This window comes from Lynx rufus, unplaced genomic scaffold (genome assembly GCF_022079265.1).
Source record: "Lynx rufus isolate CCGP_SWC_20201006 ecotype Redwood Valley unplaced genomic scaffold, mLynRuf1.p SCAF_18, whole genome shotgun sequence".
NCBI lineage: Eukaryota > Metazoa > Chordata > Mammalia > Carnivora > Felidae > Lynx > Lynx rufus.
The window spans coordinates 26319609-26343759 of NW_025814832.1; the positions used below are offsets into that span (position 1 = coordinate 26319609).

Here is a 24151-nt window from a genome sequence, read left to right on the forward strand (position 1 = left end):
CTGCTTGTAGATATTAAAAACTTAGAAAAAGAAATGCATTTTCAAAAATGGAGAAACACATCGCTTCTCGGCCTTTTGGCTAAGATCAAGTGTAGTATCAAAAATGGAGAAACACACCATTTTCTCTTTTGTGTATGAGCACAATGTATGTTTTTCATCCCTCTTTGTTCTGTGTTCTCTCTTCCACATGCGGTAAGTGGCAACTTTAAAAATGAGATTCTAGGGTAGGATACTTGGTGCCTGGTGTCTAAATGAATAAAACCTAGTTGAAAAGACCTTAGAGGTCATCTAGTCCGACCGCTAATACATGATTTCCCCTTGACAACATTCCAGACAAATGAAGTCCAGCTTCTGCTTCAACTTTTCATTTTTTCCCTAAATGTTAGAAAATCCTTCCTTACTGATAAAATCTAACTTTTTGTAACTCGAACCCATTGGTTCTTGGTTTGCCTTCCAGGGTGATGAAAAAAGATCAATTCTTCCTGTTCCTCATAGTCTCTTGTATAGTTAGATTGCTGTGGCTATCTCAAATCTTCTTCATGGTAAACATTCAGAGAGCTTATACTTGTTCCTCAAAAGCAAGGATTTTGAATTTTTCAGTTCCCTCTCAGTGAACAAGTTCATGTTCATTTAAAAATTGAACCCAGCCTTGGGACACCTGGGTGGCTCTTCAGCTCAGCTCAGGTCTTGATCTCACATGAGTTCAAGCCCCACGTTGGGCTCTGTGCAGGGTGAAGCCTGCTTAGAAAAAAAAGAAAAATTGAACCCAGACCAAACAACTAAAAAGTAAAGTGGCAGGTTATCACTTTTCTTATTTACACACTAAACTTGGCAACCTTATTTGCATCAATTTCCCTTGTGATAGAAAAAGCCCTCCAAATCTTTTCCTCCTTTCCTTTCCTTTTTCCTTTCCCTTTCCCCTTCTTTCCTCCATACATACATCCTCCATTTTTGGACTCTGGAAGCTGGGTTTTGGAGCTGGATTTACAACATGTCACATTTGGCCACTTGTTAAGATCTTTTTGGATCCTGAATCTGTGAAGGCATTCAGAATGCCTTCTAGTTTCGTATTGTCTATAAATTTGGTAAACATCAGAATCTTTAACCATATAACTTGTAAAAATATTACATGGGATAGAATCCTGTACTATGCCATAGTGACTTTTCTCTGATATATATTATTAATGTGCACTCCTGTAGGTACACTAATACCTTACACATCTTGAACGTATTTACTATGGTCCAAAGAAAATACACCTTTTTTTTTTTTTTTTTTTTTCCACTGCTGGCAAATGCCTGGCCAAAATCAAAGCATTCCCCTCAGCTACCTGTCTGGTAACCCTTAAGAAGGAAATCATGTCAGGAAATTGAACCAACGGCGGTTCATCTTTTAAAATCGGTTCTAAATCTTGGTTAAATCTAGCATCATACCAGCCTGCACTTTGGGAGAGGTGATAGCTGGGATGGGGGTGGGGGAGATACAAGAAGGAAGAGGAAGTGAGAAAACACGGTGTGCTGCAACACTAAGTCCTTGAGCTTCACGCAGACAACTGGTTTCTCCTTCGCTCTTTAGCTTCAAATGGGCTGCTGTGGCAAATTTTGACGCACCACAACGACTTTAGAGGTTTACCTTCACTCGTGATTTTACTAAGCAAACGAATGCAGTAAAACGATCTGCTTCAAACGTAGGTAGAAACGAGAAACGGAAATAGAAAAGCCTGAAACAGCTCCAATGCCGCAGCGAAGCTGTAACAGGTGAGCGCCTTCGACTCGGAAGGCCCAAGATGGCTGGGCGAGGAACACCGCTACCCTCGCGGGGGCCTACCCCAGGCAAGACAGGGGTCGCGGCACGCCCCCCGCACGACACGGATTACGTAATCCCGCTCGCCGCAAACGTGCCGCAGGGTGCCCGCCCCTAGCCCCTCCTCCCGAAAAGCGCGGCGGCCAGTGTCGCACGTGAAGCATGCTGGGACTAGCTCTCAAGCCTCCCGGCAGCCCCTGCGACGGGCGCGGTACGTAAGGAGCTGGCCGGCGGCGGCCGTTCTCCGTAAGATGGCGGATCGTCGGCGGCAGCGCGCTTCGCAGGACACGGAGGACGAGGAGTCTGGCGCATCGGGCTCAGACAGCGGCGGCTCCCCGGCGCGGGGCGGCGGGAGCTGCAGCGGTAGCGCTGGAGGCGGTGGCAGCGGCTCTCTGCCTTCTCAGCGCGGAGGCCGAGCTGGGGCCCTTCATCTGCGGCGGGTGGAGAGCGGGGGGGCGAAGAGCGCCGAGGAGTCGGAATGTGTGAGTGCGCGCGGGCGGGGCCGGCCGGGGGGCGGGGTGTAGGTGGTGATGCGAGGCTGGGAGTTGATGGTAGATGCTGGGGCATATCGTGTTAGAGAAGAGAGCTATCCCAGTGCGTTGTGCATCCGGAGCCCCAAGGGAGGAGGAGGTGTTGCGGTGTCAAGGGGAAGGGTAGAGCCTCTGTAGATGAAAAGCGGATGTTTATTCAGAAATTGGGGCTGGAAGTGAAGAGATCGGACCTCCCTCGGCTGCTATTTGTTAAAGATGTACCTTTCCTCATCTCCCTTTTCAACCATTTTGTGTTGAGTCTTTAGCTTCCCACCCTCTGGAAATCACGGAACTAACCCCATGTCATCTCCTTTCCTTCAGGAGAGTGAAGATGGCATGGAGGGCGATGGTGAGTAGCATTATGACAAGTTTTTTGCCGGTAAACTCAGATCACCTATCTTTAGCAGTTGACATCCTGTCAGACTGTTATGGATGTGGGGGAAAAGTGCCATAACGTGGCTCTTTGTAGCACAGGGCTCGTGAGCATACATTTTAGCAGTATGATGTTGGGCAAATCGCTGTTTGAGCCTGTTTCCCATTTGTAAATAGGGACCGTAATTTTATCTCCCTGATAGGTTGATGTCAGAATTGAGTTAGAGTCTTAGCTTGACTCAAAAAGCAATCAGGAAATGTATTTATAATCATTTCTGTTGCCTTTTTTTTTTCCTTACATATTTCTGTTTTGTTTCAGCTGTTCTCTCGGATTATGAAAGTGCAGAAGACTCTGAAGTGAGTGTAACAGGTTCTTTTTTCTCTGTTATCTAGGTTGGAAAATGGTTTGTTTTTAATGTATTTTAAAAACATGTACACACTCGTGGTTCAAAAGTACCATGACCCACTTGTTACTGTTCTTGTGCATTCTTCATTTATGCTCTTCAAAAACTGTTATAAAAGGTGTTGTTTAGAGTGAGGGAAATTTGGTGCATGCCTCTTTAGGTTTCATGTGATACACTGTTAGTGTCAGTTTTTCACTCTGTCTGCGGAAAATAAGGTTCTAAATTAGAGAATGAGAACATCTTGAAGTCCTTCACGGGATCTTTGGCAGTTCCTTTTATGCTACCTACAGAATGAAACCAGGCAGTTGGATATTTTTTTTCAAGTGTGTCTGAAGACCTTAAAAGGGCAGGATTCTGAGTGGTTTGTATCAGAAACATCCCTCAGTTTATAGGGTGCTTTCTCCCTCTTAAATTCAGGAGAAAATTAACATACACCAAGCTTTTGTGATCTTATTTTGGTTGGATGAACTACCAGAGATTAACTACCAGGGAATGGCTGTTTGTTTCCTGGGGTTGTTGAATAAAGTCCTGAGTTCTGGATTTTGATCATGGGATTATGAACAGAAGGAATTGGATTGTGGATCAAAGGTTCATTGTGTAGATTTTGTAGAACTGTTACTGTGTATTAGATTTCCATTAAGCACTGGAAATGCAACAGTGAACACTATACCACAATTTCTGTCTTTAGGAATGACTTAGTAAGGAAGTTGGATAAACATGCAGGCAATCCTAGGACTTGGTGACAACTGCTGGGGACAGGGTTAAGTAGGGTATTAATGGCTGAGTACTGAATCCATTTTAGGTAGTCAGGAAAAAATAAGTTGGAGTTAGACAAACCATGTTCTAGGCAGAGGGAACAACAGCTGTGAAAGTCCTGACACAGGAGAGTAGACTGAATTATTTGGAAACTGATAGTTTGATGTGGCTGGAACATAATAGGTATGGGACGGATACCAGAAATAAAGGCAAATTAGTGAACAGGGGCAAGATCGTCGAGGGATTTACTTGTTCCTTTTCTTCATCATGTACCTGCTATGTGCCAGGAGTTGTGCTGAGCACTGGAATAAAAGACAGACATGGTTCTTCCCTTGTGGAGAAAATAGACAAGTAATTACAGTAATGTTTGGTGAGTGTCATAATATCGGAAGCATAGGGTACTTTGGGAACACGTGGGGGCAACTAACTGGGTTTAGGGTATTTGGAAACACAGAGGATGGGATGTTAAAATAGAGATTTGAAGGGTGAGTGGGAGTTAGCCAGGCAGAATATCCTAAGCAGAGAGAACACTGGGAAAAAGGTCTAGAAGGAATGGACTGCATGACGATTTGGAGGATGTGAAAAGTTTAGCATGACTGGTGCTAAGTGATAAGTCTGAGTCCAAATCTTAAAATATCTTGTAGGCCAGATTAAAATGTATTTGGATTATAGCGTAAGGAAGTGAGAAAGCGTAACAGGGTTTTCACCAAGTATGTGATGAATACTGATGGCTTAAATTTTATTATATTATTATTATTATTGTTGTTATTTTAATGTTTATTTTTGAGAGAGCAAGACAGCATGAGTAGAGGAGGACAGAAAGAGGGAGACAGAGAATCTGAAGCAGTCTCCAGGCTCCAAGCTGTCAGCGCAGAGCCCGATGTGGGACTCGAACCCACAAACTGTGAGATCATAACCTGAGCCGAAGTTGGACGCTTAACCGACTGAGCCACCCAGGCGCCCCCTTATTTTATTATTATTTTTTAAGATTTTAAGTAATCTCTACACCCAGCGTGGGGCTGAAACCCACAACCCCAAGATCAACTGTTGCATGCTCCACTGACCAAGCTAGCCAGGCTCCCCTGAATTAGACTTAAATTTTAAAGAAGTGTTTGTCAGATCCAAGGGACACCTGCCTCAGAAAATCCAGTTGGCCAGTTCTGAGCAAAATCTTGCAGAGGGAGGGAAGACTCAGACATTTATATATTAATAAGATCCCAGGTTGATGTTTATGCACAGTAAAATTTGAGATCTTTTTTTTAAGTAGGCTCCATACCCAGCATGGGGCTTGAACTCATGACCCTGAGATCAAGAGTTGGACACACTACCATCTGACCCAGCCAGGCATCCCAAGAATTATTATTTTATAACCGTTATTTTGTCTGCAATTTTAGTTGATCTGAGGGGAGCAAAATTGGAAGCAGAAAAGCTAAAGCAGTGTGCAAGTTGAGGCAAGCAGTATATGTGGCCTGGAGTGGAGTGGTGTGATAGCAATGAAAACGGAACTGGACAGGATCAAGGGGCACCTGGGTGGCTCAGTCAGTTAAGTGTCTGACTCTAGGTTTTGGCTCAGGTCATGATCTTGCGGGTTTGTTGGTTCTAGCCCTGTGTCAGGCTCTGTGCTGGCAGTGCAGGGCATTCTTGGGGTTCTCCCTCTCTCCCTCCCTCCCCCTCCCCCTCCCCCTCTCCCTTCCTCCCCCTCTCCCCCCCCACCCCTCCTGAGCTCTATCTCTTAAAATAAATTGGGAGGAAAAAAGTGGACAGAATTGAAAGCTATTTAGGTAATGGAATTCATAGAATGTGGTGATTGATGAGATGACTTACTTTCTCTGAGGTCAGTGATGAAGTTAATGTGTAAAGAGTAGAAGGGAGATGAGAGGTTTTGGGGTGAAGAATGTTTGCAGTAGTCACTAGAGAATGGAAACCCTGGAAAGATTGTTACGCAGAATGCAGTGTTCAGTGAGGTTTGTTGATTATGAACTTACAGCATCTCACCATTCTGTATGTAAATGAGTTTGGGTGTTACCCTAATAGCAAGGAAAGAAGGCTACTGATGGCTTAAGTAAAGAAGATGAATTGTGGGTGAGGCAAGACTTGGGACAGGGAGAGCCGGTTAAGAGGTTGTTAGGACAAGCCAGGAAACATGATGGTACCCTACAGAAGAGACATGGCAGTGGGACTCAGATTTGAGATGTTAGGTGGTACTAACAGAACTTCTTGATTGATTGAATGTGGAGCCTGAATTAAGGAGTCAAAGGGATGCCCAGGTTGATGAATAAGAGAGAGAATGGGACACAGGAAGGGTGCCTGGGTGACTCAGTTGGCTAAGCAGCTGACTTTGGCTCAGGTCATGATCTCGTGGTTCATGGGTTCCAGCCCCACGTCGGGCTCTGTGCTGACAGTGGAGAGCCTGGAGCCTGCTTTGGATTCTGTGTCTGTCTCTCTCTGCCCCTCCCCCAGTCACATTCTGTCTCTCTCTCTCTCTCTCAAAAATAACACTTTACGAGAAGGGCACATGGGTGGCTCAGTCAGTTGTGCATCCGACTTCGGCTCAGATCATGATCTTGCGGTTCATGAGTTCAAGCCCCGTGTCACCTCAGGCTCTGTGCTGACAGTTCAGAGCCTGGAGCCTGCTTCGGATTCTGTCTCCCTCTGCTTCTCCACTCACACCGTCTCTCTCTCTCTCTCTCTCTCTCTCTTAAAAATAAATAAAACATTAAAAAAAAAAAAAAGAACGGGGCGCCTGGGTGGCTCAGTCTGTTAAGCATCCGACTTCGGTTCAAGTCATGGTCTCACAGTTTGTGGGTTCAGGCACTGCATAGGGCTCTGTGCTGACGGCTCAGCCTGCAGCCTGCTTCGGATTCTGTGTCTGTCTGTCTGTCTCTCTCTCCACCCCCCGCCCAAACTCTGTCTCTCAAAAATGAATAAATGTTAAAAAAATTTTTTTAAAGAAAAAAAGAATGGGACACAGGAGGAGATTTTAGGAAGAAGAATGGTGGGTTAAATTTTGGATGTTTTGAAATGGAGGGACTTGTGGGACTTTGAAATGGCAATATATAGTATATATATTGTCTGAAAGTTAAGAAAGTCTAGTTCTGCTCTAATACAGTAGTCACTAGCCAAATGTGGCTATTTAAATTTAAATTAGTTTAACTTAAAATCAACTTCAGTTCTTCAGTTGCGGTGGCCACATTTTAAGTACTCAGTAGCTAGCTGTGGGTACTGGCTGCTGTATTGGACAGCATAGAAAAAGTTTCTATGGACAGCAGATTATATTACAGAAAAAAAGCCTGGTATCCTGACTTTCATAGTAATCCATTGCTTGCATTTCTTCTTGATTACTAACTATATACCTATACGCTACAGTTCAGTCTTGCCTATTAAAGTATGATCTCTCTTGAGGTATCTGGGTGGCTCAGTCTGTTAAGTATCTGACTTTGGCTAAAGATATGATCTCAAGGTTCATAAATTCAAGCCCCACAGCAGGCTTGCTGCTGTCAGTGCAAAGCCTGCTTTGGATCCTCTGTCCCCCTCTCTCTGCCCCTCTTCAACTTGTGCTCTCTCAAAAAAAATAATAATTTTGATTTTTTTTTTTTAAGTTTATCTTGAGAGAGCATGTGCGCAAGGTGGGGGGGGGGGGCAGAGAGAGAGAGAGAGAATGGGAGAGAGAGAATCCCAAGCAGGCTCCATTGATGCACTATCAGCATGGAGCCTGTTGTGGGGCTCAAACTCATGAACTATGAGATCATGACCAGAGCTGAAATCAAGAGTTGGACGCTTAACCGACTGAGCCACCCAGGTGCCCCAAATTTGATCGGTCTCTTAGTCTACAGGTTAGTTTTTCATCCCTTTCTTTTCCTTACAGTTTATCTGTTGAAAAGGTATTGATGATTGTTCACTTGTGGTACAACCCAACATGCCTTTGTATTTCCTTTGTATTTCCTTTGTATTTCCTGCAAATTATTTCCAGATCCATGGAAAGACAACATGAACCAAAGATTTTATCTTGAACAAAACTGATCATTACTTATTTTCTTTCCCTTATAGGTCACTTGCTTTTTTGTGTGTAGGTATTCCCAGTATATATTTTTTAAGGTCCAGTAATTATATTAGAATTTGTCTGGTGGTGGTTGCTCTGGGTTGGTGTTCACAGGTATGAGATGTACTCAGCAATATGTCATGGAACTCCTATCCCAAGTATTTTGTTTTATTTATTTTTAATGTGTATTTATTTTTGAGAGAGAGAAAGTCTATGTGCACAAGTGGGAGAGGGATAGAGAGAGTGAGGGACAGAGGATCCCAAGTAGGCTCTGTGCTGATGGCAGAGAGTTGGATGCAGGGCTCCAACTCACAAACCCTGAGATCATGACCTGAGCTAAATTTGGACACTTAACCAACAGAGCCAGCCAGGTGCCCCCTAAGTATTTTATGTGTGTCTTCAGTATTTGACCCTTTCTTTCTAATCCTTTTTTCCTTTACTTCTTGATTTTTAAAAATGCTTTGTTCCTTATCACTTTTATTTTTACTTAAGGTGTTATTACTATGTTTATTCACTCTTGTGTTTCTTCTAGTTTTAGGCTTTGTATTTGAAATGATTTTTTTAAATTTCTAGTACTTTCCTGAGTTCTTTCCTTTCGTTTTTGAGTTTTTCTAACTCTGATTGATGTTCTTTCATACCTTACCTAATTTTCTTAATGCCTTTTTAGCTTTTTTGAAATGAAGTTACACTTTTTATATGATATGTCTGTCTTCTGTCATGCTTTCTTTGTAGAATGCTCTTATTTTTTCTTTCTCATGATAAGTTTATATAGGATTTGACCTCTATGTTTTTGTTACCGGTTTGTATTTTATGTGATATTAGTTTTCCTGATCTGTTAGAAGGACATATGGCTCAGAGTAGCTTTTTCTGACTTCATAAAGCTCTTTCTGTTGTTTTCCTGTAGTGTTAAAAAAAAAAAAAAAAGTGGTGGATTGCTTTCTGTGATTTCCTGCTCTTGTTCCCTTTCCTAATTTGTTTTGTAGCTTCTCTTCATTCCTTCTGCTCCTCTCCTGCTCAATTGGATTGTCCCCTCAAGTTTCTCTTTGGTGTGGGACCCTATCCTAGAAGGCAGCCCTGGCAGCTGGGTCGGTTGCAAGATTTCAGAGATTTTAGACACCTCGAGCCCTTTCAGAGCTTCTTACTGCAGGACCCTCACATTCAAACACTATTGGAGACAGTAAAACTCCTCCTACTTTCAACTGTTGTTTTCAGTTTAGCTTTCTGTTAAATAAATACCTGTTGATTAGTTCAGGGTTCTCCTGTTCTCAGTTCCATTTACTACTCTGCTTTCTTGAGTACGGACACAGTCCGGTGCAGGTCTTAATGGCTGTTCGTGCTTTATTTCTGTGTGCTTGTATTTTGAGGTCTGGGGAATACCTTGTAACCTAGTTTTGTTGTAAACGTCCAAAGCCTTTAGAGGGCTTTGATTTTGCTGTCTAGAAGCTCTCATTTCATGTGGAGGTTAGAAGAGATCAAAAACTGCGGCTGCCATTTCCCCAGAATCCTGGGAAAATCCCAGACAATTTTTAAACTTGTTTTTTTATTATTTTTTTTTTATTTTTAATTTTATTTATTTTTGACAGAGACAGAGTGTGAGCATGAGCTGGGGAGGGGCAGAGAGAGAGGGAGACACAGAATCTGAAGCAAGCTCCAGGCTCCAAGCTGTCAGCACAGAGCCTGAAGCGGGGCTCGAACTCATGAACTGCGAGATCATGATCTAGGCTGAAGTCGGACACTTAACCAACTGAGCCACCCTGGCCCCCCCCCCTTTTTTTTTAATGTTTATTTATTTTTGAGAGAGAGAGTGCAAGCAGGGGACAGGCAGAGAGAGAAGGGGACAAGAGGATCTGAAGCAGGCTCTGTGCTGACAGCAGAGAGTCCGATGCAGGACCTGAGCCCATGAACTGTGAGATCATGACTCAGCTGAAGTTGGATGCTTAACCGACTGAGCCACCCAGGACTGTCCTATTTTTTAGTTGGGTTGTCTTTTTATTGAGTTGTAAAAATATATTCTAGATACAAGTTCCTTATCAGATACATGATTTGCAAATCTTTTTTCCGCATTCTGTGGGGTTTCTTTCTACTTTCTTAATGGTGTAAGGTTTCAATTTTGATGAAGTCTAATATATCTGTTTTTTCCTTTTTGCTTGTGCTTTTGATGTCATATCTAAGAAGGCTGAATCCATGCCAAAACCAAAGTCATGAAGATTAACTCCTGTTTTCTTCTAAGAGTTCTATAGTTTTAGCTCTTAAATTTAGGACTTTGATTCATTTGAGTTAATTTTTGTATATGGGGTGAGGTGGGGGTCTAACTTTTTTTTTTTGCATGTGGCAGTTTTTTATTTTTATTTTTTAATGTTTATTTATTTATGAGAGAGCGCGAATCAGGGAGGAGCAGAGAGAGAGGGAGACACAGAATCCGAAGCAGGCTCCAGGCTGTGAGTTGTCAGCACAGAGCCCGATGTGGGGCTGGAACTCAGGAACCACAAGATCATGACCTGAGCCGAAGTCACTCACTCAACCAACTAACTGAGCCTCTCAGGTGCCCCTGCACGTGGTAGTTTTGATCAAAGGAGTATTGAAGAGTTTTAAAGAGGAGCAGGTTTACTTTTTAAAAAATGTATGGCATAAAAATAAAATGTATAGCAGGGGTGCCTGTCTGGCTCAGTCGGCAGAGTAGGCAACTCTTGATCTCAGGGTCGTGGGTCGTGAGTTCAAGCCCCACATTGGGTGTGGAGCCTGCTTAAAAAAGAAATGTATAGCAGTTCCAGATAAGACTTGTCTGGAGTGTGGGCATGGAAACAGATGGCCTGTAGCAGAGGTGAAGAGTGAGCATCTTGCTAGTCTTCCAAGTCTGTGGCAGGGTTGGCTCAAGGAAGACATAGAGGTATATAGCTAGGTGATAGGAGCCTCAGGGGAGTAGGAATTTAAAATGATGCTGGATAACTTAGATCTAGAAGAGACATTGAGAACCAGGAAGACACTAACTCTTGTCTTATACTTTGAAATACATAGGGAATGCAAGAATAAGCTAAAACTTCTGTGTGAGAAAGCTACCAGGGGCTTCAAGGGAGAGCTAGACTTGAGAGTTGGGGAGAGTATTCATTGAAGAGGAGTTTTGTCTCTGGAAAAGGATTTTGGTGTCAGTCCTTAGCCAAAGCAGTGTGATCATGGGGTAGCACCTTTTTGTCTACAGTTAGACCAGACTAATTTGGAGTCTTCTCAGCACTGCTGTTTGTATCTTTCTGTCCTGCCCTGGAAACAAAATTAGTTTCTCATTTGGAATAAAAGAATTCCCTCATTTGACATTCCACCATGGACTAGAGGAGGCAGAGCATAAAACAAAATTCTCATAATCATGCTGATACTATTTTAAGATGTTTGAAATCAGTGTGTGTGTCTGTGTGTTTGTTTGGTGGGGACTAATGAATGAAGGTCACATATACATATTGAATAAGATTCTTGAAATTTCTGCTTTAGAACTTGAAGGGAACATAAGATTAGGGAAAGAAGTGAATGATTACCACCCACCCATCCCCATCTTAAGAGGAGGGGAAACTTCTTGTGAATGAGGGGAAATGGGAAGAATCAAGGGCACTTGGTTATTAGAAAGCTGTGGGTAGGGGCGTTTGGGTGGTTCAGTCAGTTAAGCATCTGACTCTTGATTTCGGCTTAGGTCATGATCCCACGGTTTGTGATTTCAAGCTCCACATTGGGCTCTGCACTAACAGTGCGGAGCCCGCTTGGGATTCTCTCTCTGCCTCTACCCCACTTACTTGCTCTCTCTCATAATAAATACATTTTTAAAAATAAAAAAAAAGCTATGAGTAGAGGCTTAATCCCTATAGTGTGGGTGTGGTCTTCCTCTAATTGTGGGTTTCATAACAGTATCACCTTTCAGGAATCTGACCCAAAACACTTAGAGGCTGAAGTACCCAGATGCTGAGTAGGGAAGAGGATTAGTTGGCTCATTTGGGCCGGTTGGGCAGATGCCACTCTATTTGAAGAAAGGGTAGAAACTTAGAGCTTCTTTGCTTTATCAGGAATCTCACAGTAGAACTCTTTGATCACATTCCTGATGTTAACATGAGTTTGGAGTTATGAGCAAGTCTAGTATAGATCAAGTGTCAGACCCAGTAGGAGAATAAGATTAGTGTGCACCTATCTACCAGGTGGCAGCGGGGTATTGGCACCCTGACCTGTTAACCCAGCAGTGAGGACTAGCCCACCTTCCTTTGAACCCATTTCTTTGTCTTCAGGTCTCTAAACCTACCCTCCAGCCTATAGATTGGCCTCTGGAGGCCCAAATCCTGAGAGAAATTTGAAATGAAAGTATTCTAAAGCCAGTTCCCTCAGCATAAGCTTTAATTGCTCCTTTTCTCTCCCTAGAACTAGCCACACCTTTATTACCTAACCCTTTCTGGTGGCCCCTATTTAGTAGATGGCCTAAGGACCCTCTTCTGTATGGACAGACTCAGCAGTTTCTCTGTCACAAGCAGGATTATCCAATCTTGATGTGGCAGGAGAGGAAAGGAGATGTGGAGAGGCAAGAAAGCACTTGAGCTTTGTTTTCATTTCTAAAATGCAGTGGTCATACAAGTTCTCTAGCTTTCTAAGTCACGGGTGCCTGGTTGGCTCAGTTGGTAGAGCATGCGACTCTTGATCTCGGGGTCGTTAGTTCAAGCCCCACGTTGGGTGTAGAGATTACTTAAAAATAAAATCTTAAAAAGAACAAGTTTTTTAAGCCAAAATTTTATAATTACATAATTCTGGGCTGAGTTGTTGGCTAAGGTGATCTCATGCTGCAGAAAGTTGAGTATTCGTATCACAGACATAAAAAATGTATGCCATTATTTCCCAATTTGAGGGTAAATAAATGCCTTGAAAAATCATAGGGTTATTACAGAGTTTGCAAATTCACCAGCTTAGTTCATATTATTTATAGACTAAATGTACATCTCCCACCTTTATGTATTACTGGTTTTGAATATACAAGTTAATACAATGTAGATTTTTTTGAAGTATTATCGAATGTATAGAAATTGTTTGTTAATATGTTTTTTTCAGTCACTGGGTGTTATATGAGCTATTGTCTAATGGAGATCCATGAAAATTTTGGAGTTTAACAAGAGGTCCACATAATCTAAAAGGTTGGGAATCTCTGCTCTAAGCTATTCTGAGATGAGACAATTCACAGCTTGAGTTAGAGTGTAGTTTTTAGGCACTGCATGTTTAAGAAATAATCCATGAAGAGGGAGAGAAATCACCAAAGATTAAGCTCCTTTTGTATGGTAGGCAGTTTTTATTTTTATTTTTTTTAATGTTTATATTTGAGAGAGAGAGAGAGACACTGTGAGCAGGGAAGGGGCAGAGAGAGAAGGGGACAGAGGATCTGAAACGGGCTCTACACTGACAGCAGCCAGCCCGATGTGGGGCTTGAACTCATGAACCATAAGATTATGACCTGAGCTGAAGTTGTCCACTTAACCAACTGAGCCACCCAGGTGCCCCTGTATGCTAGGCAGTTTAAAGCCTCTCTTTCATATCTCCTGGGCTCCTTCCCCAGAGGCTACCATGGTTAACATTTCCTTGCATATCTTCCTGGAAAACTTACACGGATCTGTATAAGTATACGTATGTATATTTTTTATTGTGTTGTGTGTGTGTGTGTGTGTGTGTGTGTGTGCGCGCGCGCGCGCACGCGCGCGCCCCATCCTCTAGAAATTTTAGTAAGAGTTTTGATATGTTTGCTTTTAATTTTTACATGGTAGTAAAAGTTCATTAGAAAATGTTTCTATCCTAAAGAATGGAAAATAAGGGGCACCTGGGTGGCTCAGTCGGTTAAGGGTCCAACTCTTTGTTTTGACTTAGGTCATGATCTCATGGTTTGTAGGTTGGAGCCCTGTGTCAGGCTCTGTACTGACAGCATGGAACCTGCTTGGGATTCTCTCTTTCCCTCTCTCTCTGCCCTTCCCCTGCTCATGTACATGCTCTCTTTCTCTCTCAATAAACTTTAAAAAAAAAAAAAAAGAATGGAAAGTGAAAATGCACCATTTCTAACTGATGGGAACTTTTTTCAGGGTGAAGAAGGGGAATACAGTGAAGAGGAAAACTCCAAAGTGGAGCTGAAATCAGAAGCCAATGATGCTGCTAATTGTTCAGCAAAAGAAGAGAAGGGAGAAGAAAAGCCTGACACCAAAGGCACTGTAACTGGAGAGAGGCAGAGTGGGGATGGACAGGTCAGTGTCCACCACAGGCCTCCATTTTGGGGGCCAGAATAAGGACTCTTAACCTTGGAGAGAATAAGGAGCCCTTTGTCTGTCCTCTAGGAGAGCACAGAGCCTGTGGAGAACAAAGTGGGTAAAAAAGGCCCTAAGCATTTGGATGATGATGAGGATCGGAAGAACCCAGCATACATACCCCGGAAAGGGCTCTTCTTTGAGCATGATCTTCGAGGGCAAACTCAGGAGGAGGAAGTCAGGTACAACCATTTGTTGCTGCTATTAGTATGTATTTAGTGCTTACTGTATGCCCAGCACTTTGCTAATTTATTGCTCACAGTACTTTAAGTTTTATGATTATCTTTTGAGGAAAGTGAGGCTTAGGATATTTGGTAACTTTTGGTGGAGGAGCTGGGATCCAGACCCACACTTCCACTGCCTTCCTTAATTTGAGGCTCAAAACTCTGGGATGTGAAATACTTGCATAGGCTGCCTTATAAGCAAGAGATATTTATTTCCAAGGTGCTGAGTAGTTTGAAGTGAAGTCTTTCCTCATTTTTGTCCCTTATTACATTTGAGCTCAGTAGGCTCTGTGATTCACTCTTGGTTTTGTATAATCTGTCTGGGAAAATGGGAAGACCAGTGAAGTTCCTACTGTTTCTCTGCCCAACCCTATTTTTTCGTGAACATCTTTATATAATGGAATCTACCAGCCTAAGACACTTTTTCCTGGTTTTATCCAGACCCAAGGGGAGACAGCGAAAGCTATGGAAGGATGAGGGTCGCTGGGAGCATGATAAGTTCCGGGAAGATGAACAGGCTCCAAAGTCTCGACAGGAGCTCATTGCTCTTTATGGCTATGACATCCGCTCAGCTCACAATCCTGATGACATCAAACCCCGAAGAATCCGGAAACCCAGGTGAGGAAATTTTGCAGTTTATATTTTAGACCTTTGCTTTTCTAAATGCCATTTCAGCCTGTCATTCAGTTGGTGAGGAATGGGTGAAGTCTCCCTGACCTTCAGTTTATATCTCTAGTCATCTCATCTCTTTTGTTATTTCTTTCCTTAAGACTTTTGCCATTCCATTTATTCAGGTTTGGGAGTCCTCCGCAAAGAGATCCAAACTGGATTGTTGAGCGACCAAACAAGTCCCATCGCCATCAGGGTCCTGGGGGCACTCTACCACCAAGGACATTTATTAACAGAAATGCTGCAGGTACTGGCCGGATGTCTGCTCCCAGGAATTATTCTCGATCTGGGGGCTTCAAGGAAGGTCGTGCTGGTTTTAGGCCTGTGGATGCTGGTGGGCAGCATGGTGGCCGATCTGGTGAGACTGTTAAACATGAAGCCAGTTACCGGTCACGGCGCCTAGAGCAGACTCCTGTGAGGGATCCATCTCCAGAAGCTGATGCTCAAGTGCTTGGCAGTCCTGAGAAGGAAGAGGCAGCCTCAGAGATTCCAGCTGCTGCTCCTGATGCTGCACCACCAGCCCCTGACAGGCCTATTGAGAAGAAATCCTATTCCCGGGCAAGAAGAACGAGAATCAAAGCTGGAGATGCAGTCAAGGTTGCAGAGGAGGTGCCCCCTCCACCTGAAGGGCTGAACCCAGCGCCTCCAGTCCCAGAAACTACCCCTTCTCCACCTGCTAAGACTGGAGCCTGGGAGGCTCCAGTGGATTCTACTACAAGTGGACTTGAGCAAGATGTGGCACAACTAAATATAACAGAACAGAATTGGAGTCCAGGGCAGCCTTCGTTCCTACAGCCACGTGAGCTTCGGGGTAGGTACCTTAGGGTTAGTGACTAACTTTATTCCCTGAGCATCACTGAGTTTGGGGACATGGGATTAGGTGTCTTGGGGATATAGTGTCTGCTAAATATCTTTTTTTTTTTTTTAGAGAGTGCATGCATGTGCAAATGGGGGAGAGGGAAAGAGAGAATCCCAAGCAGGCTCTGAGAGCAGGCTCCCTGCTTTCAGCACAGAGCCCATCACAGGGTTCAAACTCACAAACTGTGAAATCATAACCTAAGCCGAAATCAAGAGTTGGACGCTTGGGGCGCCTGGGTGGCGCAGTCGGTTAAGCGTCCGACTTCAGCCAGGTCACGATCTCGCGGTCTGTGAGTTCGAGCCCCGCGTCGGGCTCTGGGCTGATGGCTCGGAGCCTGGAGCCTGTTTCCGATTCTGTGTCTCCCTCTCTCTCTGCCCCTCCCCCGTTCATGCTCTGTCTCTCTCTGTCCCAAAAATAAATAAACGTTGAAAAAAAGAAATTAAAAAAAAAAAAAAAAAGAGTTGGACGCTTAACCAACTCCACCCGGGTGCCCCTAGCTTTGTTTTTGTTAACTGAAAGAAATCTATTCATAGGTATGTTCATACAAAGACCTCAGAGAAGTTTTATCTGTTACCCAAGACTACCCCACTACTTTGCCTACCTGAGCAGTTATCAATATTGACCTCCTGAATGCACAATCTTTTACCCATTCTCTGTGGGAAAAGTTGGAAGAGAGTGGCAGTGTTCTTATTATATGAATTAATAGTTAAATATTTGAAGGCAGATACTTACTCGTTTGAATTTGGATGAGAATTTTCTTTTTTTTCTTATTTATTTATTTATTTATTGTTTTTTATGGAGGGCTTTTATTTTATTTTTTTTTAATGTTTATTTTTGAGAGAGACCGAGTGCAAGTGGGGGAGGGGGGCAGAGAGAGGGGGAGACATTTAATATTTATTTTTGAGAGAGAGCACAAGCGAGGGAGGGGCAGAGAGAGAGAAGGGGAGAGACACAGAATCAGAGAGAGAGAGAGAGAGAGAGAGGGAGACACAGAATCTGAAGCAGGCTCCAGGCTCTGAGCTGTCAGCACAGAGCCCAATGTGGTGGTCAAACCCACAAACCATGAGATCATGACCTGAGGCAAAGTTGGACTCTCAATGGACTGAGACACCCAGGTACCCCTGGATGAGAATTTTCTAATCTCTTTGAAAGGAAAGCCTAATTTCCTTAATCTAGAGCCAGGCTACCCAATAGAGTTTTCTATAGTGTAAGAACTTTTTGAACAATTGTAATGTGCCTAGAGTGACTGAGGAAATGAACTTGCAATTTTAATTAATAGAAATTTAAATAACCACATGTGGCTATTGGATATCACGTTGGGTAGCAGAGTTCTAGAAACCAGGACCTATCTACCAGGCTCCTCTTGCCCATGCATCTTTCCCTCCAGCCAGGTAGATCAAAAGATCTTTTCCTTAGTTTCTTTTTTTTTTTTTTTTTATGTTTGTTTATTTTTGAGAGACAGAGTGTGGGTGGGGGAGGGGCAGAGAGAGAGAGGGAGACACAGAATCTGAAGCAGGCTCCAGGCTCTGGACTGTTGTCAGCACAGAGCCCAAGGCGGGACTCGAACTCACAAGCTGTGAGATCATTACCTGAGCCGAAGTTGGCCGCTTAACCAACTGAGTCACCCAGGCACCCCTCTTTTCCTTAGTTTCTGAAATCTGATTTGAACTTTAAGATTGGAAATCCTCATTTGGACTGGGAGTTTCAGCATCCTTCCCTGGTGTGCATGATTTTGTTTGTTTGTTTATTTGGAGAAAGAATGTGAGTGAGAGGGAGCAGAGGAGGGGAAGAGAGAGGAAGAGAGAATCCCAAGCAGGCTCCACGCTGACAGTGGGGCATGAACCTACGAACTATGAGATCATGACCTGAGCCAAAATCAAGAGTGGACACTTAACCTACTGAGCCATCCAGGCACCCCTGTGCATTTTTGAATACCAAAAACCAATGTAATATAAACTGGACCTGGAGTTGATCTTTGGATGTCATCCATCTTTGGATGGAGAAGTATACCCTTCTACTGATACCTTATTACCATTGGAAGATGTCTTTTTTTGTCCCGAGTCATTTTCAGCCAGAGGGGAGTATCTTCCCAAATGTCCATCCTAGACCTCTATGGCCTAGAATAATTGGGCAGATTCACAGAATGTCCAGTTATGTTCAGAAACTTGAGGGCTGAGATTTTTCAATACGTTTGATAATGTACTGTGCTAATTATAACCTCTTAGGGATTCTGTAAAGGGAAGTATTTGGTGGGAGAAATTTGAACTTGCACTTTCTCATTGAAGTGTGGGTGTGTGTGTGTGTGTGTGTTCAAAGGCTTTATTGCTATATTAAGATTGCTGGTATTGACAGGAGGCAGAGATAGTTTAAAAGGAATTTTGTTGGGTCCCTGGGTGGCTTAGTTGGCAAGCTTCTGACTCTTGATTTTGGCTCAGTTCATGATCTCATGATCTCATGGTTCGTGAGATCCAGCCCAGCATCAGTCTCTTTGCTGACACCGTGGAACCTGCTTGGGATTCTCTCATTCCCTCTTCCTCTGCCCTTCCCCAACTCATGTGCTTCCTCACTGTCTCTCCCTCTCCCTCTCAAAATAAATAAATAAACATTAAAAAAGAATTTTGTTAGTTTAAAAGAATAAAACAATTCCACATGTTGTATTCTTCAACCTGTAATTTTCTCTTTAGTCTTACTCAACATCTATCTGCTCTGCAGCCATGACTTTTTTTTTGGTATATTACAGGTATGCCCAATCACATACATATGGGAGCAGGACCTCCACCTCAGTTTAACCGGATGGAAGAAATGGTACAGAAAGGAAAAGGGAGTAGTTGGGGGAGCGGGCTGCATGCAACAGTTGTTCACTGTTTAAACCAGGATAAGGCCTTGGAGTCTGCTTTCCCATTGATTTACCCATATTTCTTTTAATTTGGCTCTCCAGAAAGGGTAGAGGGTCTAGGTTCAGATCTTGATGTTTCTCATTGGCTTTACAATTCATTTTGCAAATATTTTTTTAAGCTTTTTTTATTAAGTAATCTCTACACCTCATGTGGGGCTCGAACTCATGACCCTGAAGTCAAGAGTTGCATGTTCTTCCAACTGAGCCAACCAGAACCCCTTCATTTTGCCAGTATTGTTTAAATATGTGCCATATACCAAGGGTGTGTTTTGCAGCACCTACAGGAGGGTGGGACTTGATAGGAGAGTCAGCCCTCTGGGAGTCTTTTTGCTCAGACCTCATTATTTCAGGGTGTCCAGGGTGGGCGAGCCAAACGCTATTCATCTCAGCGGCAGAGACCTGTGCCGGAGCCCCCTGCCCCTCCTGTGCACATCAGTATCATGGAAGGACATTACTATGATCCATGTGAGTTATTTTGGGGGTTTTTTGTTTGTTTGTTTTTTTTAAATTCTTGTTAGGCACCTTTCTTGGCAGGATGAAGTGAATTAAGAGACCAGCCTCTTGACTCCTAAAATTTCCCTTCTGACTTCTCACAGTGGTTATCAAACATTGTCTGGCTGCTGTTTTCTTCACATGGAAAACTGAGAACATCTTTTAAAGGGTTTGGGGGACAAGGAGACTTATCCATATGATACGAAGAGTGAGGGTTTATGAGAGTCCCAATGTGATATTTTACAGTGCAGTTCCAGGGACCAATCTATACCCATGGTGACAGCCCTGCCCCACTGCCTCCTCAGGGCATGATTGTGCAGCCAGAAATGCACCTTCCCCACCCAGGTAAGCTTTGCACCTCTGCTTGTATGCTTCCAGTACGTGAGGATATGTGTTGGGGGCTTCACAAGCTCCATCCTCCTGAGCTCTGTGCTGCTTGCTTACAAGGCTGGCCACTCTGGCTGCTTGAGCAACAAACTCCTCTTGGGTCCATCCTGAGGACTTCATCCTGAGTCTTTCTGTGCTGAGCAGGGCAGCCAAGCCATCCCATGGAAATGGTGTTATCTTCTATTTAATTTTTGTTTTCCTCTTCTTATCCAGGTTTACATCCCCACCAGACACCGGCACCTCTCCCCAATCCGGGCCTCTATCCCCCACCAGTGTCCATGTCTCCAGGACAGCCACCACCTCAGCAGTTGCTTGCTCCTACTTACTTTTCTGCTCCAGGCGTCATGAACTTTGGTAATCCTAGCTACCCTTATGCTCCAGGGGCACTGCCTCCCCCACCGCCTCCTCATCTATATCCTAATACGCAGGTGAGATGGCTAATGAGCAGATTTTTCTACACGTCCTTTAATTCAGACGAGGAGGTGATATGGGAAGAATGCTTAAGGAATTTGAGAAAACATTTCGATGCCACTGATTTGCATGTGACACCAGGACGCCTCTTGGTGGTCAGGAGCTGGAAATGCAGCTTATGTAATGCCCATCGTCTGTTTATTGCCTTCTGTTTCTTGAATGGTATTTCATTGAAGTGTTTTGGTATGTCTTAGGTGGCTGTGTCTGCTATTCAATTGAGTAAAGAAGCTGTATTATCCTTACCAGCCCTACCCCTTCTTGTGCTGCTTAACTCCCAACAGGTTGACACCATCTGGTATGTGAGGTGTCACCACTGAGCTTAGCCTCTTCCATTTTTCAGCTGATGGTAAGAATTAGAGAAAGATGAGCAATACTTTGGAGGAGTAAGAACCAGAAAATAATTAAGAGATAGTAAGGTAGAAATGAATGATCACTTTAAGGGGCAGCTTAGAGATTTAAAAATTCCCCAGTACTTTTATTTTTGTGCCCGAATAATGCTTCCTGCCCAAATAATGTTTCCTGTTCGTCATAGTTAGGGTGAGTTTGCCTAACTTTTTCTTCTGACTTATTGGGGTCCCAAGGCCCCATCACAGGTATATGGAGGAGTGACCTACTATAACCCTGCCCAGCAGCAGGTGCAGCCAAAGCCCTCCCCACCCCGGAGGACTCCCCAGCCAGTCACCATTAAGCCCCCACCTCCTGAGGTATGTAAGCTGCTTCCCACATCAGTGGGCTTTCCTTTCCCCTAGAAAATTTCTCTCCTTTTCTGAGTGTGTCTCCATGGCCTTTTTTTTTTTCTTTTTTTTTTTAACGACTGGTAACAAATTCTAACTTTATTATTTCAGGTTGTAAGCAGGGGTTCCAGTTAATATGAGTTCTTAAATATTTTAAATCGAACATCCTATAAAAGTAAGTGTACAATGTACTATGACTCTTACAACATTTTAAATCTTTTTTATTTATTTTTTTAATGTTTATTTTTGAGAGACAGAGACAGAGCATGAGCCGGGGAGGGACAGAGAGGGAGACACAGAGTCTGAAGCAGGCTCCAGGCTCTGAGCTGTTAGCACAGACCCCAACACAGGGCCCAAACCCACAAACCGTGAGATCAGGACCTGAGCCGAAGTCTGCTGCCCAACCGACTGAGCCACCTAGGCGCCCCAACTCTTATAACATTCTTAAAACTAATGCTCATGCTTATTTACTTAACAATCACCTAATTAATGCTTTAAGTTATAATCATGAGATATCTTGTGGGGAGGCTTAAAGGAGTTTCAAAATTTGCCAGCCGCTTTGTTTTGCGAATGCATTGAGCAGGATTGAAGCAGAAACCATTGTTAACTTGGCAGAATTTCATTTGGGAATCTGCAAGGGAAAAATGCAGGGCATTCTTTTTTAAGGAAAGGGAAATCTAAATTTGAGGTGTTTGCAGCAGAGCCAGTTCTAAAAGTCACGGAGAAAGATCATGGGGGTTTTATTGTTGCTTTGTTAGGGACTTTATTTTTTTATCTTTACTATTATTTTTTTTAACGTTTATTTATTTGAGAAAGAGACGTGGAGAGAGAATCTCTGTGCTGTACTGCAGAGCCTGCTTGGAATTTTCTCTCTCACTCGTGTGTGCTCCTTCTCCTTCTTTTTCTCTCTCTCTTAAAAATAAATAAACATTAAAAAAAATAATAAAACACATGATTTAGAAACGTGGCTTTTTGAAAACAGCTTGTAAATGCCCAGAAGGTCCATTAACGATGTTTCTTCCCATTTCCCCACCCCTGTCAGAACAGCAGAGGTGAGAACCCAGGAGAGAAGAGAAATACAACTGACTGTTTACTACCAGGAGGGCTTCAAAGATATAGGGTGGCTCCTACCAGCAAGCAGCTGAATGAGAAGGACCCCTGCCTTCCTCTGAGGACAGACTCTGTTGGAGAAGGGGCTAAACAAGTGGACTTCCTCCCATCTCCACTCTTTACTTGAGTTGGCTGTGCTCAGAGGAGCAGAGGTCCAGCCAGCTCAGGCTTCTGGGTCTACATCTAGAAGCCCATGTCTTTTACTCTTCTTCACTTTTTCCTGGGAAATTCAAGTGTCTTCTCCCAGGGAAGCTCCTTCCTGTATGTTTTGTTTCCTAAGACGTTTGTTTGTAAAGCCTGGCTTATTATTCTTAAATTAATATTCTTTTAGTTTCTTTTTCTCTTTGCCTTTAAATGAGACAAATTCATTCTTCTGATTTGCTAGCTCCTCTGGGTTCCCTTTTGGTCTTTCCCTGCATCCCAGATAATTGGAAGTTTTACCAGCCAGTTTTCCCCCACCAAGTCTTTAAAGAGGTGGCCTTTCATTTTTGTCTGGCCGTTGTTATTGTATTTGGATTCTCTCACTTCCTCTAACCCTCGAAGCAGAGCCGTCCACAGAGTGTCTCATTGTGGAGAAAAGTTCAAAGTGTGTGGTAGGAGCCCTTCGTCTTGACTTCGATTTTCAGGAGTCTGAGCCTCCATCAGTCCCTGTACTGTGTAGGTGTCAGTCCTCTACTTGAGGGCAGAGTCTCTACAGTGGGGAGAGATGGCAGTCCAGATGCCCTTGTGAGAAAGGGAGAGTGGAGTAAGCCTTTGCCCCTTAAGGGTCTGTATTCACACAGTCCTCAGGGCTCAGTCTTGGAGGTAAGTGGAGTTAGAGGTCCCTCTGCTTCTCTTCTTTCCATCCTTCCTACCACACCCCCTTTCCAGTTGCTGTGGACCAATGCATCTCTCTAGAGGCAGATACTGTCCAGCAAGTAGTCTGCCCTATACTTCGCAGTTGCTCTTCTCCATGTCTTTCCTGCTACAAGTGTTTTAGATGTTACTACCTGATTTTTCCCAAGTTCTGCTCCTGTCCCTGCAAACAGAAGATCCCACATCTGGGCTTCAGGCCTAAGGAAGCCAGTCATTTTCGGGGCAAGGGCTCCTCTTCCTTTTCTTCCCTATCCATGGCGCTGAACCACTCCCCTGCTGCCTCTGTGGAAGAGAGCCCTATTACTGCAGCACTTGTGTCTGCCAGGGGTAATTTGGTCACTGTCCCTATCCTACAGAACCTGAGGGAGATGGTGGTGGCTGTGTTTCCCCAAGTAATGTCACTGTTTCTATTCTCTCCAAGAGCTGACCTAACCACTCTTGAGGCACAGGTGTGGGGTGGGGGGTGGGGAGAGGCACTCAAGCTGTAACCCCCAAGGAGGAAATAACTGAGAGATTCTTCTAGGGGTAGCTGGTGGTTGTGCCTTTTGTAGGCTGTTCCCTTTGCCTTAAACCTGAAGATGTCTCCTCAAGCCTGTGGGCAGCATGCCCAGATTCCCAGACCTTAAGACACTGTGACAGTTGTCTCTGTTGGTCCACTGTTTCATTGCAAGAATTTCTCCATGTGTGGTGTTGTTGTTGTTGTTGTTTGTTTGTTTGTTACTATTTTAAAGGGTGCACATTTGTGATCAGCATTGTGACTTGGAGATAATAAAATTTAGACTGTAAACTTGGCTCCTTTGCCAGTGTTTTGCATGAGTCTTGATTTGGGAGGGACAGTAGGGAACTTGCTGACTCCCCAGAGTTGCGGTCACAACTCAAGGCAACTCAAGACTTCTGAAATGGAAGCCCTGAGAGGTGGGGAACCCACAGTTGTATCTGTATTCCCCATTGGCTATCTTATCCTAACTACATTGCCACATGGATCCAGGATATTATTCAGTCCCTTTGATTGGAAGCATCAGGGACAGAAAAAACTAGTGAGATGCAACTTACCCACGTGAACATGTAGTTACCCTTTCACCTTTGTTAGTGTTTGGCAAGTGAGTTTCCCTTCCCAGGGTAATGTGCCCAAAGTCAATACAACTGTACCAGGGGGAGGCATAGGTAGCTAAGCTTTCTTCTTGTAAAGACACTCTGGCACTGAAGTATCAAGAACCACAGCCTAAGAGGGAGGCTTCTATTAACCTTAGTAA

General features: G+C 43.7%; 1 protein-coding gene and 1 pseudogene across 3 annotated transcripts; both read left to right on the forward strand.

Moving 5' to 3' along the window:
• The first annotated feature begins 59 nt into the window (after nt 1-59).
• On the forward strand, nt 60-209 carry LOC124513675 (uncharacterized; annotated as a pseudogene).
• A 1340-nt stretch (nt 210-1549) lies between these two features.
• On the forward strand, nt 1550-23689 carry CASC3 (CASC3 exon junction complex subunit). Of its 3 annotated transcripts, none has more exons than XM_047081248.1 (14): nt 1553-2283; nt 2653-2680; nt 3023-3060; nt 13983-14141; nt 14232-14383; nt 14867-15043; nt 15220-15905; nt 18694-18758; nt 19200-19314; nt 19588-19686; nt 19942-20156; nt 20781-20903; nt 21045-21108; nt 21976-23689. In XM_047081248.1, exons 1-13 carry the CDS (start codon nt 2053-2055, stop codon nt 21066-21068), a joined length of 2112 nt encoding a protein of 703 aa, XP_046937204.1. In that variant the 5' UTR covers nt 1553-2052; the 3' UTR covers nt 21069-21108; nt 21976-23689. The 3 variants fall into 3 exon arrangements, with proteins under 3 accessions (XP_046937203.1, XP_046937204.1, XP_046937205.1); XM_047081249.1 differs by having other exon boundaries at nt 21981-23689; XM_047081247.1 differs by lacking the exons at nt 21045-21108; nt 21976-23689 and having other exon boundaries at nt 1550-2283; nt 19942-20876.
• Nucleotides 23690-24151: the final 462 nt, after the last annotated feature.